The sequence below is a fragment of the Pezoporus occidentalis genome, unplaced genomic scaffold, assembly GCF_034315485.1.
Source record: "Pezoporus occidentalis ecotype Australia unplaced genomic scaffold, CSIRO_AGI_Poc_V1 ctg7, whole genome shotgun sequence".
Lineage (NCBI taxonomy): Eukaryota > Metazoa > Chordata > Aves > Psittaciformes > Psittacidae > Pezoporus > Pezoporus occidentalis.
This window is the reverse complement of record NW_026916052.1, coordinates 67168-79918: the sequence shown is the minus strand read 5'-3', so window position 1 is coordinate 79918 and position 12751 is coordinate 67168. Positions and strand designations below refer to the sequence as shown.

The window sequence follows — 12751 nt, the reverse complement described above, 5'->3', positions numbered from 1 at the left end:
TTTTAACCATGTCAGATTATTATCACATTTCATCATAAGTCTCAAATATCTAAAACATCTTCTGCAATTAAAATTCAGAAATTCTTAGATAAACATGTTGGCATAAAATCAGTTTCACTACCAGCGGCTCTGGAACACTATAAATAAAAATTAGCAGAACCTTACTGTTTAAAATAGAGATGTATAAAAACAGCAAGACCTGTAGAAAAATGCTGCTGGTTCAGTATGCATTTCAAACATATATCTATCCCCATTAAAGTACTCTTAAATAAAACACTTCCCAATTGTTATTTTTATTTTACAAGCTTCAGTTCCTTTCTTTTTCCCTCCCATACCATTTTCCATTTGACAAACAGGACTTTTCACCTCCTGTTTAATCAACACAGAAACAAAACTTCTGTGATTTACAGCATTACTCATCCCACCCCTCACCACAGTCAATTCCCAGCTGTGGAAACAAGATTTGTTGTCTCTCCTGTACAGGAGGAAGAAGCACAAAAACACTGTAGGAAGTACTATAAATAAAAAAAAGTAATCCTTGTTTAACTTAGCAGAAAGAGACATAATATTACAAGCGCAATTCTGAAAACCTCTTGAAAGAGTACTGAGAACAAGCCATACTAAAGTACCTATAGGCGCATTCAAAGGGATGGAGATACTGCAAGGCTCATCCTTCCAGACCTTAAGAACTCTGTTAGCAGAATTTAACATTAAGTCAGGTGTCAAAATTCCCAAAACAGGAGCAATCCATTACATCTACATTAGCCAGAACAGAAGGAAGTAAGGCACACAAGGAAATAAATTACAGAGTTCAATTCTTTACCCTAGTAACATGCACTTGCATGTGTCTTGTAGGGTTCTGCCTTAGCTTATTCTAGCCTTGTGTTGTAGACTGAATGCACACAGGTGGCTGGGGCTCATCTTCCAGTTTAGTTTCATTTGAAGGAAATCCACTTCAGCAGAGGCCATCCCACATTATAAACTAACAGCCTGCCTAATGCTCAATACTTCAGTCAGCTAAAATTCAAAAGGGGAGCGAATATATAAAGCACTTTTCAAAATGAGGGTAAGGATTTACTTAGGGGCTGCATTTAGACATCTTTATGAAACCTGGATGCAGAACCTGAAATGTTTTTTCCCCACATAAGAACTCAGATCTGTGGTCCCCACTCCAAAACTACTTTTATATTCCATGTTATAAAAACACTAAAAAAAATTCCTCAAATAATCTGGGAAAGCAGAAACCAAACACTAAGGTCCCTCTTGTTCCAGTTCAGCATCCTAATTCAGGAAAATAATGAAGATCCTCATTTACTCTCAGGAGAAAAAAAAGTAGGTCTATCCTGGTTACAAACTGAGCAAGTTCTCACAAAAGGGATGCTAAAGTACTCCATGGCCCCATGTTTTTTGTTCAGACTCTCCTGAAAGGTCTATAAGCTAAAGCACACCATCGAGGTGGGGAGGGTAATATAAAACTCCCAGACATTCAGATCAGCAGCCTTGTCCTAAAGCTTTACCTCCTTGCTTCTAACCACAGTCAAACTAAAGCAAGTTGGTTAAGCACTGTAAATCTAATTCTAATGGGTAACAACTGCTTTCTTGGAAAGCTTCCACATTCTCAATTCCCAGTCCTTGGAACACCTTCAGAAAAGCTCCTGTAGGATTGGACCCACAGCTCTATTTCATAACAGATACGCCATATGGTCAACTTTTACATTTAACACTTCTAGGCTAGTATTAATTTGACAATATAGCCTTAAAACAGTAAGTACCTTAGTTTTAGTTAGACTATAAGTAATAAAAGACACAGTATACTAAAGATATCACTAACCATCTTGCGTATTGGAACATTTTAACGAACGGGTCTGCAATAACTTCAAGAGAAGCTGTAGGCTTTTATCTGTTTTCAGTGTTGGTATGTAAGCATTACTGCCAAGTTTCATCAAGACATCCAGAAGAGGGTTCAAGAAAGCCTCTAGTTCAATCCATTCTATGTTGCTTTTTCCACTACACAAAAACAAAAATTAAAAAGAAAGTCTTCTTCTGAGTATCTGCCTTAAGTGCTGAAGTCCCTTACGGAAATAAATAGGACACACGTTCCCAAATCACTTAAGTATCTTTAGAAATGTTACCCGGTATGTTTACAGCAACAGTTGGACAAGACTAAAAAATAACCAGGCTGACTGAAAGTGGACAGAGAAAAATGGACAGCTTCCTGATTCAACCAGGCTTCTATGAGATCCTTCAGCACTGAAGGGGTTCTAAAAGAGAGAAACGTAAAATAAGGTATTTCATACTTACCTGTGCTTATTCCTCATCTGCTCCACATCCGCAGCCAACAGAATCATTGTTGCGACAAGCTTAGCTTCAAACCAGTCAGGCATAAAGCAATTTTCTCCTGATTAAAGATATTTTAAGATTTCCACAGTATTTAAAAAATACTTTCATATGGATTTCTAAAACTTTTGGGTTTATAACTTAATAAATTAGTAGCAAAACAATTCTAGCAAGAGTATTAGTAATATTTTGCATTATTTATCTAGATATAAACTAAACACAAACATAATTGCTTTTTTTTTACACCTCAAGGAGGCTAATATCATTGGTCTCTATGCTGAAATCAATTTCAGGCTAAGCGTTATGTTATGTAGTAATGTATATTATGTAGTAATGTATATTATGTAGCGGCTCCCAAAAGACTTTTCTATTGCTTTTAAAGATACATTAGGATATTCAAATGAAGTTAACCAAGAACATAATACCACTATGTTTCATCGGAAACATCAGCTGTGATTTTGACCAGCTAAAAGGCATATGAAGAACAAGAATTATTCTGCCAAAAAGAAATTAAAAAACAAAACCAAAACACTCTGGCATTTTCACACACCTCCAAGAAAGTAAGACGTTTAACAGACAATCAGTGGCATTAGAATTTAAAATTAAGGCTTAACTTTCAATTAATTGCTGCAGGACTGTATTTTTTACAAAGGGAAACTGAAATTAGAAAATTAATTTCAAACTTAAGTATCATGAACACCACAAATAAGGTAGAATTTGAATAGATATAGAATCATAGAATAGTTTGGGTTGGAAGAGACCTTCAGAGGTCATCTAGTCCAACCTCCCTTCAATAAGCAGGTTGTAGGTTGCCCACAATGACATCCAGCCTGGCCTTGAATGTCTCCACAGACAGGGGCATCTACCACCTCTCTGGGCAACCTGTTCCATCCTCATTGTGAACAGTTTTTTCTTCACATCCAGCCTAAATCTCCCCTCCTTTGGTTTAAATCATTACCCAATGGGTACAATATAATAATATAATATAATAATACCAAAAGTACAGTGTAAACAAACAAGCAACTATTCTAAAATTCAAAGGACTGTAGTAATTTTTTGTTTAATATTAATAAACATTTAACTTACTTTCAGACACTGGAGTCTTAAGGTACTCTCCCACAAGACTGCACACATATTGGCACAATGATGGTGTCTCCTGATGTTCAAAATCAGAGGTTACAGACTTTCTGAAGCATCTTTCATTCGCTTGCAACCAACTGCAAAGCTAAATTAAAAACAGTACATTACTACTTAACCATGTCTGCCAGCTGTATACTGAAATTACCAATGTAACAGCAGCACACAAAAGCACTATCAAAACATGAGCTGTTACAACAACAAATCCACACTATGAGAGGTGTTTAATGGAGCTACCTTGGGGCTTAGCAGACTATTCCCTCTTAACTAACATGGAAAAAGTTTTTTCCAGAGAGTAATTCAGAATGCCCCAAAAGCGATCATTGATACCATTATAAGACAAAACTCATCTGAGTAAAATCCAATTCAGTTTTGCACTTCAATATGCTAAAGCTTAACCTCCTTACTACTAACCATGGTAAAACTAAAGCAAGTCAGTTAAGCATGCCGACTGAAATCATGGCTAATACTGTGAAGAGAAACACTGCACCCAACAGCTGCAATACTGAGATTAACTCTAGGAAACACAATGAATTGGGGCATATATACTCTGAAAGAGTTAAAAAAAAAAACAAAACACAAAAAACACAACTCTGCTTCAAGAAATAACTTCTTCTTCTGCAGAATTGAGAACTTCTGCATGAAAAAAGAAAAATTCATGTTTTTCTCCTCACCCTAACCTCACCTTACCTTCAACACCTTAGAATTCTTCCACTTTGAATCTGCTTAATCATTTGTTTGGAGTTAACATTAACACCTCTAGCATTAAAAAAAATACATACATCTATATAAATATATATATAAAACTTAAAAAATCACAACTTTCAAGTAAAACATCAATCCATCAGAATTCCACATACAGAAATTCCAGAATGCAAAACCAGCTATTTAAATATGAAATTAGCAATAATAAAACATGCATTTGTATAGGTATTAAAAAACATCGGCTGAACATAAAACCAGCTTCAGTTCTCACCTCCATCCATAACATAGTATCCCTCCTTAGGGACTCCTCTGGTCTAAGTGACAGAAGAAAGCTTGAAACTTCTGGGAGGGACACTTTGTCCTGAAGATAACAATTGCCAACATATTATACAACAGATAACAATTATGTAACAACTCAAGCTTACTGTTATCTTGCAACAGTTTCAGGAAAAGATACTTATTTTTTCCTTTCCATGACACAAACTTGCGTTTTCCTCTTTGGGACCAACTTATCTTTACCAAGAAAGACCATTTAATATTCCCAAGTAATAATATGTCTATCTGAAGTTTAATGAATGACTAGAAGAACGGTGCTATTCACTGAAGAAACCTTTTAAATGATTTACATAAATAAGAGACACTGATAAGTACTATTTATGTCTTTCCAAAAGGAAATTCTCAGTTCAGACAAGTTTATAACCATAACACATTACATGGAAGACTGTCTACTCATCTAAAAAGCAAGCATGTACTAAAACAACCAAAACATGAATACTTTGATTACTGCACAACTAAGGTCTTGCTATTTCAACATTAATGGTATAATACCAATTCTGGTATTACGAATAGTTCTATTTTCTTAGGTGTTTCAGGAAAGTCAGTTTAGTTTCTACATGTTAAAACCCAAGTTTATACAGTGGATTTCCTAATAAAATGCTATTCCATAACTAATCAGGAAAAACCTACAGGAAAACACCAACTAATAAAAGGCAATGGAGGGGAAAAAAAATCATCTTAACTCACATAGACCAATTTTTTAATAGTCACTAAAAAAATAAAAAAAAAACAAACATACAAATCCAACCAAATCAGCTGTTCCATGTGGTATTTAGCCTTTTTTTGAGCACTGTTTACCCTGTTTAAAAGTGTCAGTGTATTTCTTTTACAACAGGAAAAAAAGCAACAACCAAACAAAACCAAACCAAAACTCACCACATCTGTCAAATGCATAGCTGTTTGAAGAAGATAGCACTGTGCAGCTCCGCGCAACAAAATCTGATGTGTAATCATAGTGCACTGGAGGACATCTCTGGAAAGAGGAAAAATGTGCACTGTAGAAAACACACTTGGGATGTTTAAACATTTTCATGTATTTGATAACTATTAGCCATTCTACAAAGTACGGCACAAACATTGCCTGATCAAACAGCGTACAATCCAGAACCAAGATTCTATTGGCTATTGCCATATGTAATTTAAAAAACTGATACTAAAACTTGGATAAACAACCTGACAAATTTAAAACAGGAGTGGGACAGACAGGACTAAGGCCAAAACTAAAGGAATAATCCACACAATCACTTCAAACTGAATTCAATATTTGCATTTCCATGTGTACGTTTTTACCTCAAAGCATGAAGTCCTTCAGTGCCCAGTATTTTACACTCAGGGATATACGCCAGAGCCATAGAAAGAAACAAAATGGGAACAGCACACCAATGCCTACTTGTCATCTTCTGAATAAATTTTAACAGGAAGCTACCTTAAAAGAATACAAAACAAACAATTTGGAGTGATTTCTTGTTCTGCGCTCCCCAACACATTTAAGTAACATCCCAGCAGAAGAGCGTCATGATCATTACTGAAAATTAAATGCAAACCAATAGAATAATATCCTAATTATTTCAATTAAAAAAGTATATTCCAAAGATGTCTGTCAATACAGCAGTGTGATAAGGAGATAACCCTAATTTTGGCTTTGGTGATCTGCACTGATCACTATATTCAGTAACAGAATTTTGAGTACTAGACAATGCCTAGTAGACTGAGTAGTGATGGCAGACCAAAGTACACGATTCAACCACTATGACCAAAATAAGCCTCCACAACAAGCTCAAGCAAAAAAACAACCCAACACACCAAGGCCTTAAAATAAAAAACAACCTAAAAAAAGAAAAGCTCTAAAGATCTTGCTCAACACAGTATTATGTTCACCAGAAAATAAAGTAAAAAGAATCTTCAAATACTGTTCACCTTCAGAACTTAGGAGTTTAATAAAAAAAAGCAAGTCCGCTTCAGTTTGCCCCTGCAGCATCCCTCAAAGCCTTTGAAGACTTCTCTCTTCTCTGGCAACTCCACTGCCGTAAGAACTACTCCTTTTTTACTCTTAAGTAATGTAGAAAAGCAGTGGGAAATGTTTACATGAGATACGGAAAATGGGTCCATAGTTTTTATTTGTTTTTTTTTAATTTAAAAATAAGGGTAAAACTGAAACATACCTTTTTCTTCCTCTGGAAGAAGCATCATGTAATTAGCCAAAAACTTCTGTAGCCTCATTCCCAAAGGAGGACAGGCTCCCATTAACTGACCTGGTGTCCTGTTGGGTTTGGAACATCAAATACACAATTTGCATGTTAACAGATACAAATAGGATTGCCCCTATACAAAACCAAAGTGCAGTTCATGGCTGGAGACTGCTCCAACAGGCCAAATAGATGGAAATGCATCAGCTTCATCCTCCAGTTATCCCAGTATTGCAACAGTACCCAGCAAACACACAGAGGATGGGGATGGTCACAAAACCGTGACTCTCCCTGGCCACCTACAAGGACACGGTAGTAGCACGCTGCAGCATTTAAGTGCAGGCTCAAGTCAGGTTAGGCTACTCAGGGCTGAGAGCACCTTGCATTGAGCCCATAGCACAAGATGTCATTGTCAGTTCAACCCTGTGCCTGCACCCACATAATGACACAAGCCTCCATGCAGCAGGTTGCCAATGCCCACATGACAAGATCAGTGGCACACAGCAAGAAGGTGACCAGGTTGATCGGGAGAACAGCTAAGACAAATTACCTACATAAGTGTGCTAGGGAATAAAATTACAAAGTCAGTATATAGAAAACTACCAACCAGCACAGAAGGTTTTAATGTGCAAAAAAACACTCCATGAGACCAACAGAGGCAATCTGTGCCCCATGAGAAGTCTCAGGCTATCAAGGATTAGCATAAGTCATGAGATTTTACAGTTTTCCCTCATACAGTTTGACATTAACCAAAACTTTGTCTATTCTTGGTATACTCAAACGCGCACCCTTCTCTACATATGCCAATTTGTGTCACCAGAAATGCATAAGCTAACAGAGAAGATTATAAAGCACTGATCCAGCATAGCTCTAACAGTGCATAAAGAGACAGCATCAACTTTTCTAGCTGCCTAACAAGGTCAGCTAGTTAAGGCCCCTCCAACATCATTTGGAACTGAATTTCAGACTGCTAGCTCAATCACCCAAGCCATGGTATCTGGCATAATGGTGAGTATGAAGTGCAGTCAGTAGTTAATCCCCCATTCACAGTACTCTCCATGCAGTTAGCACAAAGGACTGAATACCATCAGCACTCTGAATGTACAACTTGCAAATCCTCAAACTTTTATCTGTTCTTTATGTATTTACACCAAGGGAGGCCACTTCTCATCTCTGTCAACTGCAAGTAGTCTCCTGTAAAAAAAGTATTAATTTCCCAAAAGATAATCAGGCCCTGACAGAAAACCCCTTCAATCAGTTATGAATTGGCAACAATTAGAGCAGCCCCTTCTTTCAGTGTGGCAAGAAAATTAGAAGATCAAAAAATACTTCAAGTTACTCATTTATCCTATCTAACTTCACTTCCAAATTAGTATCTTGACAAGGTGTAAAATAGGTCCTTAAGGGATCCCCATATTGCTATGACAAGGATTAAATTGAACCTACTTCACCTTACAGCCACCCACCTACCCTTCCTGAAAAACTCTTTACCTGTCAGTAAGTGCAGCAGCACTTGTTCATTAATGTTTTCCTTTACCCAGACTTGATCCACATACTTAAAGCAGTTACGTTTTAAAATGTATCATTAAAATACATTTTTAACAATCAATACATTAAAAAAAAAACAACTAAATGTAAATCAGTGTCTTACCTACTATAGAGGGAACTTTCAGAGAGTGCATCCATTAACGGTCCAATAACAAACTGACAAAAGGAAACGAGAACAATGGCTAAATGCACACTTGCAAGGCACTGTTACACAGAGGATAACTAGACATTTTTCACCAGATTTTAAAAGGACACGGTTCTTTTAGTGAAAATGAAGAATTCTCTTGCTAGTACTAAATATCAGGAGCAAAAAGAGGAAACTAAAGACAATGGGTAGCAGGAGAATTGCAGAATGGTTCGGGTTGGACAGGACTTTGAGATTGTTTACTTCCAGTCCCCAGCTATGGGCAGGGCCACTTTTCACCAGACCAGGTGTCTAGAGGTGAATAAGCAAGCAAAGTAATTTTTCCACTAGGTACATTGCACAGAGGATTGTGAAAGGTGCAGATGAGTAAGAAAAACTTTTGGGAAACAGATGCAGAAAAGATATTTAAACATTAAATAAGTGAAAGGCAAGGGCAAACACAAGTAGAAAGATTTAGGGTGTGATTCATGGTTGACAGGATTTCACGTTAGTCGTGAAGAGGTTGACTTCATTTGTATAAATCAGAAATGTTAGCCGCTGAAGGCAACATTCCTTCTATGAAGGAGGAAAGGAAGAAGTAACAATATAGTAGAGATCATTCCTTACAAAGGTGTAGGCTTACTAATAAAAGAAAAAAAGAACTTTAAAGTATTTCTTCCCACATCTAGAATATTTTAAAGTGTTGTTTTTAATGGGATACAGCAATATACTCATCAGTATATTACTGATTATATGTTCACCTCTTCACAGGGTTATCTAACAACGGATTTCCAAAATCCATCACTGAATAGGAGACAATATATACAGACTTGAAGTCTGTTGACCATGTTTATCCAAGACTTTGTTCAATCAAATAACATTAATTTTTGAGAGGCTCAGGGGCTCTGAAAATCTGCAGCATCCATCACCCCTCAATTTCACTTCTGGTAAAAAAAAAAAAAAAAATCACAATCAGTTGGGAGCCAACTTTAATTAGCATTACTTTGAAATATGGGAAAGAATGACTACACTCAAAAACGCACTCTCTCTAGCCTAGCCATATTTCACACCACTTACAAATACTGCTATCACTTGCACAGCTAAATAACAGGGTATTTTTACAGAACGTGTCTAACTCCAACACTACTGAGGCAATTAGTGTTAAGATATATCACAGATTAGAACATCCATTTGTTCTGGCAAGTAACAGTAACTGCCTTACCTCTGAAAAACCAAGTGAACTGGGAAGATGCTTTGTTTCATAAAGCTCCAGAAAATGAAGAATGCCCTCCTTTGTCAATGTTTTATTCTCACTCTCAAACATTCGTTTATAAATGCACATGTGCCATGATGGGTGAAACAACCAACAACCTGTTACAAAAGCAATTTTTTCTAAACCAACACAGAAATGACACTGACGCATTAACATACTAAGCAAAACATAGTCCAAAAGGACCACTGAGTTGGGATTTCTGATTGAAAAAAGTATTTCAAGATAATATAGTAAGTAGTAAGTATATGCTAGGACTTCTGCCTGGCGCAGTGGCACTGCCCATGCATGTCTGCCAAGCAACCTATGCATGTAGAAGGCCCACTAAAACTGGAACAGCCACCAGCTAATTTGAGAAACAAAACATAACGAAAAATTGCTATTTAAAACAGCAGAATTAAAAAAAAAAAAAAAAAAGAAGTGTGATTTAACTGCTTAATATTTAGGAGATGGTTCAGAAAATATTGCATCTTACCTCCTTCCCCTGATACAGCGTGCTCAAACAAACTGTTTAGTTTTGGTAATACTGGCTTTATGACATGAATCTGAAATGCAAATCAGATGTAATATAAGTAGTCAGTTTATATCTCAAGTTTAGTAACTGGCACTTACTCATGGGCTAGAATTTACTATCAACTGTATTAATATAGTAATTGACAATGTAACTGCATTTAAATAGACTTACAGTGCCTATGCAACTGATCCTTGCACTCGGTATATAACAATCGTAGTTTAGCACTGAAGAAAAACTGGTACTTCCATGCTACTCTATCATAAGAATGCTTCCCAATAACCAATCATTCTATTCATCAAAATTATAATAAAGCAGCATTAATCTCTAAAATAAAACATTTTAGTAAATACTAGTTCTCTCAGTTACAGGACAATTATGTACAAATAAAATAACTACAAAGCCACACAAGCAGTAGTCAGCAACACAACACTATTCAATTACGGAAGCTTCAAGTCAACAGGAATCTTTCTGCCAAGTACCCTGGACACTCAAACTGAGAATCGCTTTCACTCAAGGCCACAAATGCTTTACCATACAGATGTAGTCCCCTCTACTAAAAAAAGGTCATAAAGTGCAACAGCCTGATTTCACTAAGGAACAGGTTACCCATGGTCTTGCAATAAGTTATGGTGAAGATTTTTCCTTCTTCAATTCAAAGATAGAAGACAGCTCTGAACTTATACTAAATGAATTACAAGCACTGTGTTTTAAATATTTAAAATTCGAAATAAGAATATTTCTGTTAATGCTTATTTAGATACCCTCAATCACCCAAAGTGGAAGTGGTTTGAGCAATAAAACATTTACAGCCACTGTTGCAGAAGGCATCACATGTAACCAGGATAAGAGAAGGCTGCATGGAGACCTCATAGCAGCCTTCCAGTATCTGAAGGGGGCCTACAAGGACGCTGGAAAGGGACTCTTCACTAAGGACTGTAGTGATAGGACAAGGGGTAATGGGTTAAAACTTAAACAGGGGAAGTTTAGATTGGATATAAGGAAGGAGTTCTTTACTGTGAGGGTGGTGAGGCACTGGAATGGGTTGCCCAGGGAAGTTGTGAATGCTCCATCCCTGGCGGTGCTCAAGGCCAGGTTGGACAGAGCCTTGGGTGACATGGTTTAGTGTGAAGTGTCCCTGCCCATGGCAGGGGGGTTGGAACTAGATGACCTTAAGGTCCTTTCCAACCCTAACTATTCTATGATTCTGTTCTATGATACTAGAAGCCTCGATTTTACATCGCTCCTACCTGGTTTCCCTCCAAAGTTTCCATTACCAAAATGTAAGTTTCCCAAAACTGTAGGAGTTTCTCATTCTCCTCAGCAGACCACCAAAACAGACTTGAGTCTAACAAAAGAAAACAAAGAACGAACAAGGTTACCCCTGCCACGCAGCCCGGGTCCATCCGCACCCCTCTCCCCCCTCCCCTCCCGCCCGTACCGTCTCCGCCGTCCGCGGGGCAGCGCAGCTCGGCGCGCTCACCGCCGCTGAGGTCCAGGGCCCGCTTCAGCAGGTACCGGGCCCGCTTCCGGCACAGCCCGTCCCGCTCGGTCAGACCCTCCTGCACCACCCGCCAGAACTGCGGGCACAGCCGCGCGTCCGGCCCCGGCCCCGGCCGGCCCCGGGGCAGCAGCGCATCGGCCAGAGCGCTCAGGGCCAGCAGTGCCCGCCCGGCCCGTGGAGTGCCGCCGGCGCCCAGCAGGCCCTCCCAGACGTAGCGCAGGGCCGCGCCGTTGCCGCCAAGAGCCGGCAGCAGCCGCCCGGCCACCAGCGCCGGGATCGCTTCTCCTTCACCCTCCTCCCGCACCAGCGCCAGCGCCGCCGCCACGCACCGCGCCACCAGCGCCGGCTCCTCCAGGCGCGGCGCCGCCGCCACCAGCGCCTCCACCGCTGCCTCCGCGCCCGCCCCGCCGCCCACCGCCAGCTCAGACAGGGCGTCGCAGGCCAGCCGCGCCGCCAGCGGCGCCCCGCACAGCTGCACGCAGTGCCGCAGCGCGCCCCGCGCCGCCCGCGCCACCCGCAGCCGCTCCCCGCATCCCGCCGCCGCTTCCCCGCCGCACAGCAGCGGCCGGCACCGCTCCAGCGCCACCTCCCAGGCTGCCCGCCGCAGCGCCTCGGCCTCCCCCGCCTGCGGCTCGACCGCGGCCAGGCGCTGGAGCAGGAGGCGCAGCGCCTCCGCGCGCTCGGCGCAGAGCGGCGCGCAGACGGCCCGCAGCAGCGCGCAGGGGTCCCCGCAGCGCGCCAGCAGCGCGTCGGCCAGCACCACCTCCATCCTGCGGGGGGAGCGGGAGAGCCGCTCCGCGCCTGCGCAGGTCGCGGCGGGGCGGGCGGGACCGGGCTCCCTGAGGGGCGGTGGGAGGTGCGGCGGGAGGCTCAGGCGTGGTTCCGTGGCCCGCTGGGGTGTGCGGGGTAGGTGCGTGCTGTAGAAGGTGCGTGAGCTTCGCGGATGTTGCACGAGCGCAGGGAAGGGAGCGCCTGGAATTGTCTGTTCGGATTGCGTGGTGCTGTGCCTCCTGTCAGGGATACCCGTGCACGGCTGGGTGCGTTCGTGTGGATGTGTCCAGCCGTCGGGGCCGCTAAGCAAAGCCCGACCCAC

The 12751-nt window shown here is 40.8% G+C and overlaps 1 protein-coding gene across 1 annotated transcript in view; it reads right to left on the bottom strand.

Annotated features, from left to right (window-relative positions):
- TARBP1 (TAR (HIV-1) RNA binding protein 1) overlaps positions 1 to 12452 on the bottom strand; it is a 34097-nt gene extending 21645 nt beyond the window's left edge. The window contains exons 1-12 of the mRNA XM_062641906.1: positions 11596 to 12452; positions 11405 to 11502; positions 10119 to 10188; positions 9596 to 9744; positions 8353 to 8405; positions 6678 to 6775; positions 5806 to 5941; positions 5392 to 5488; positions 4451 to 4540; positions 3424 to 3562; positions 2302 to 2398; positions 1832 to 2007 (exon numbers count right to left, since the gene is read on the bottom strand). Of these exons, the coding sequence (XP_062497890.1) occupies positions 1832 to 2007; positions 2302 to 2398; positions 3424 to 3562; positions 4451 to 4540; positions 5392 to 5488; positions 5806 to 5941; positions 6678 to 6775; positions 8353 to 8405; positions 9596 to 9744; positions 10119 to 10188; positions 11405 to 11502; positions 11596 to 12427 (2035 nt within the window). The 5' untranslated portion in view covers positions 12428 to 12452. The remainder of the gene's footprint in view (positions 1 to 1831; positions 2008 to 2301; positions 2399 to 3423; positions 3563 to 4450; positions 4541 to 5391; positions 5489 to 5805; positions 5942 to 6677; positions 6776 to 8352; positions 8406 to 9595; positions 9745 to 10118; positions 10189 to 11404; positions 11503 to 11595) is intronic.
- Between the last annotated feature and the right edge of the window lie 299 nt (positions 12453 to 12751).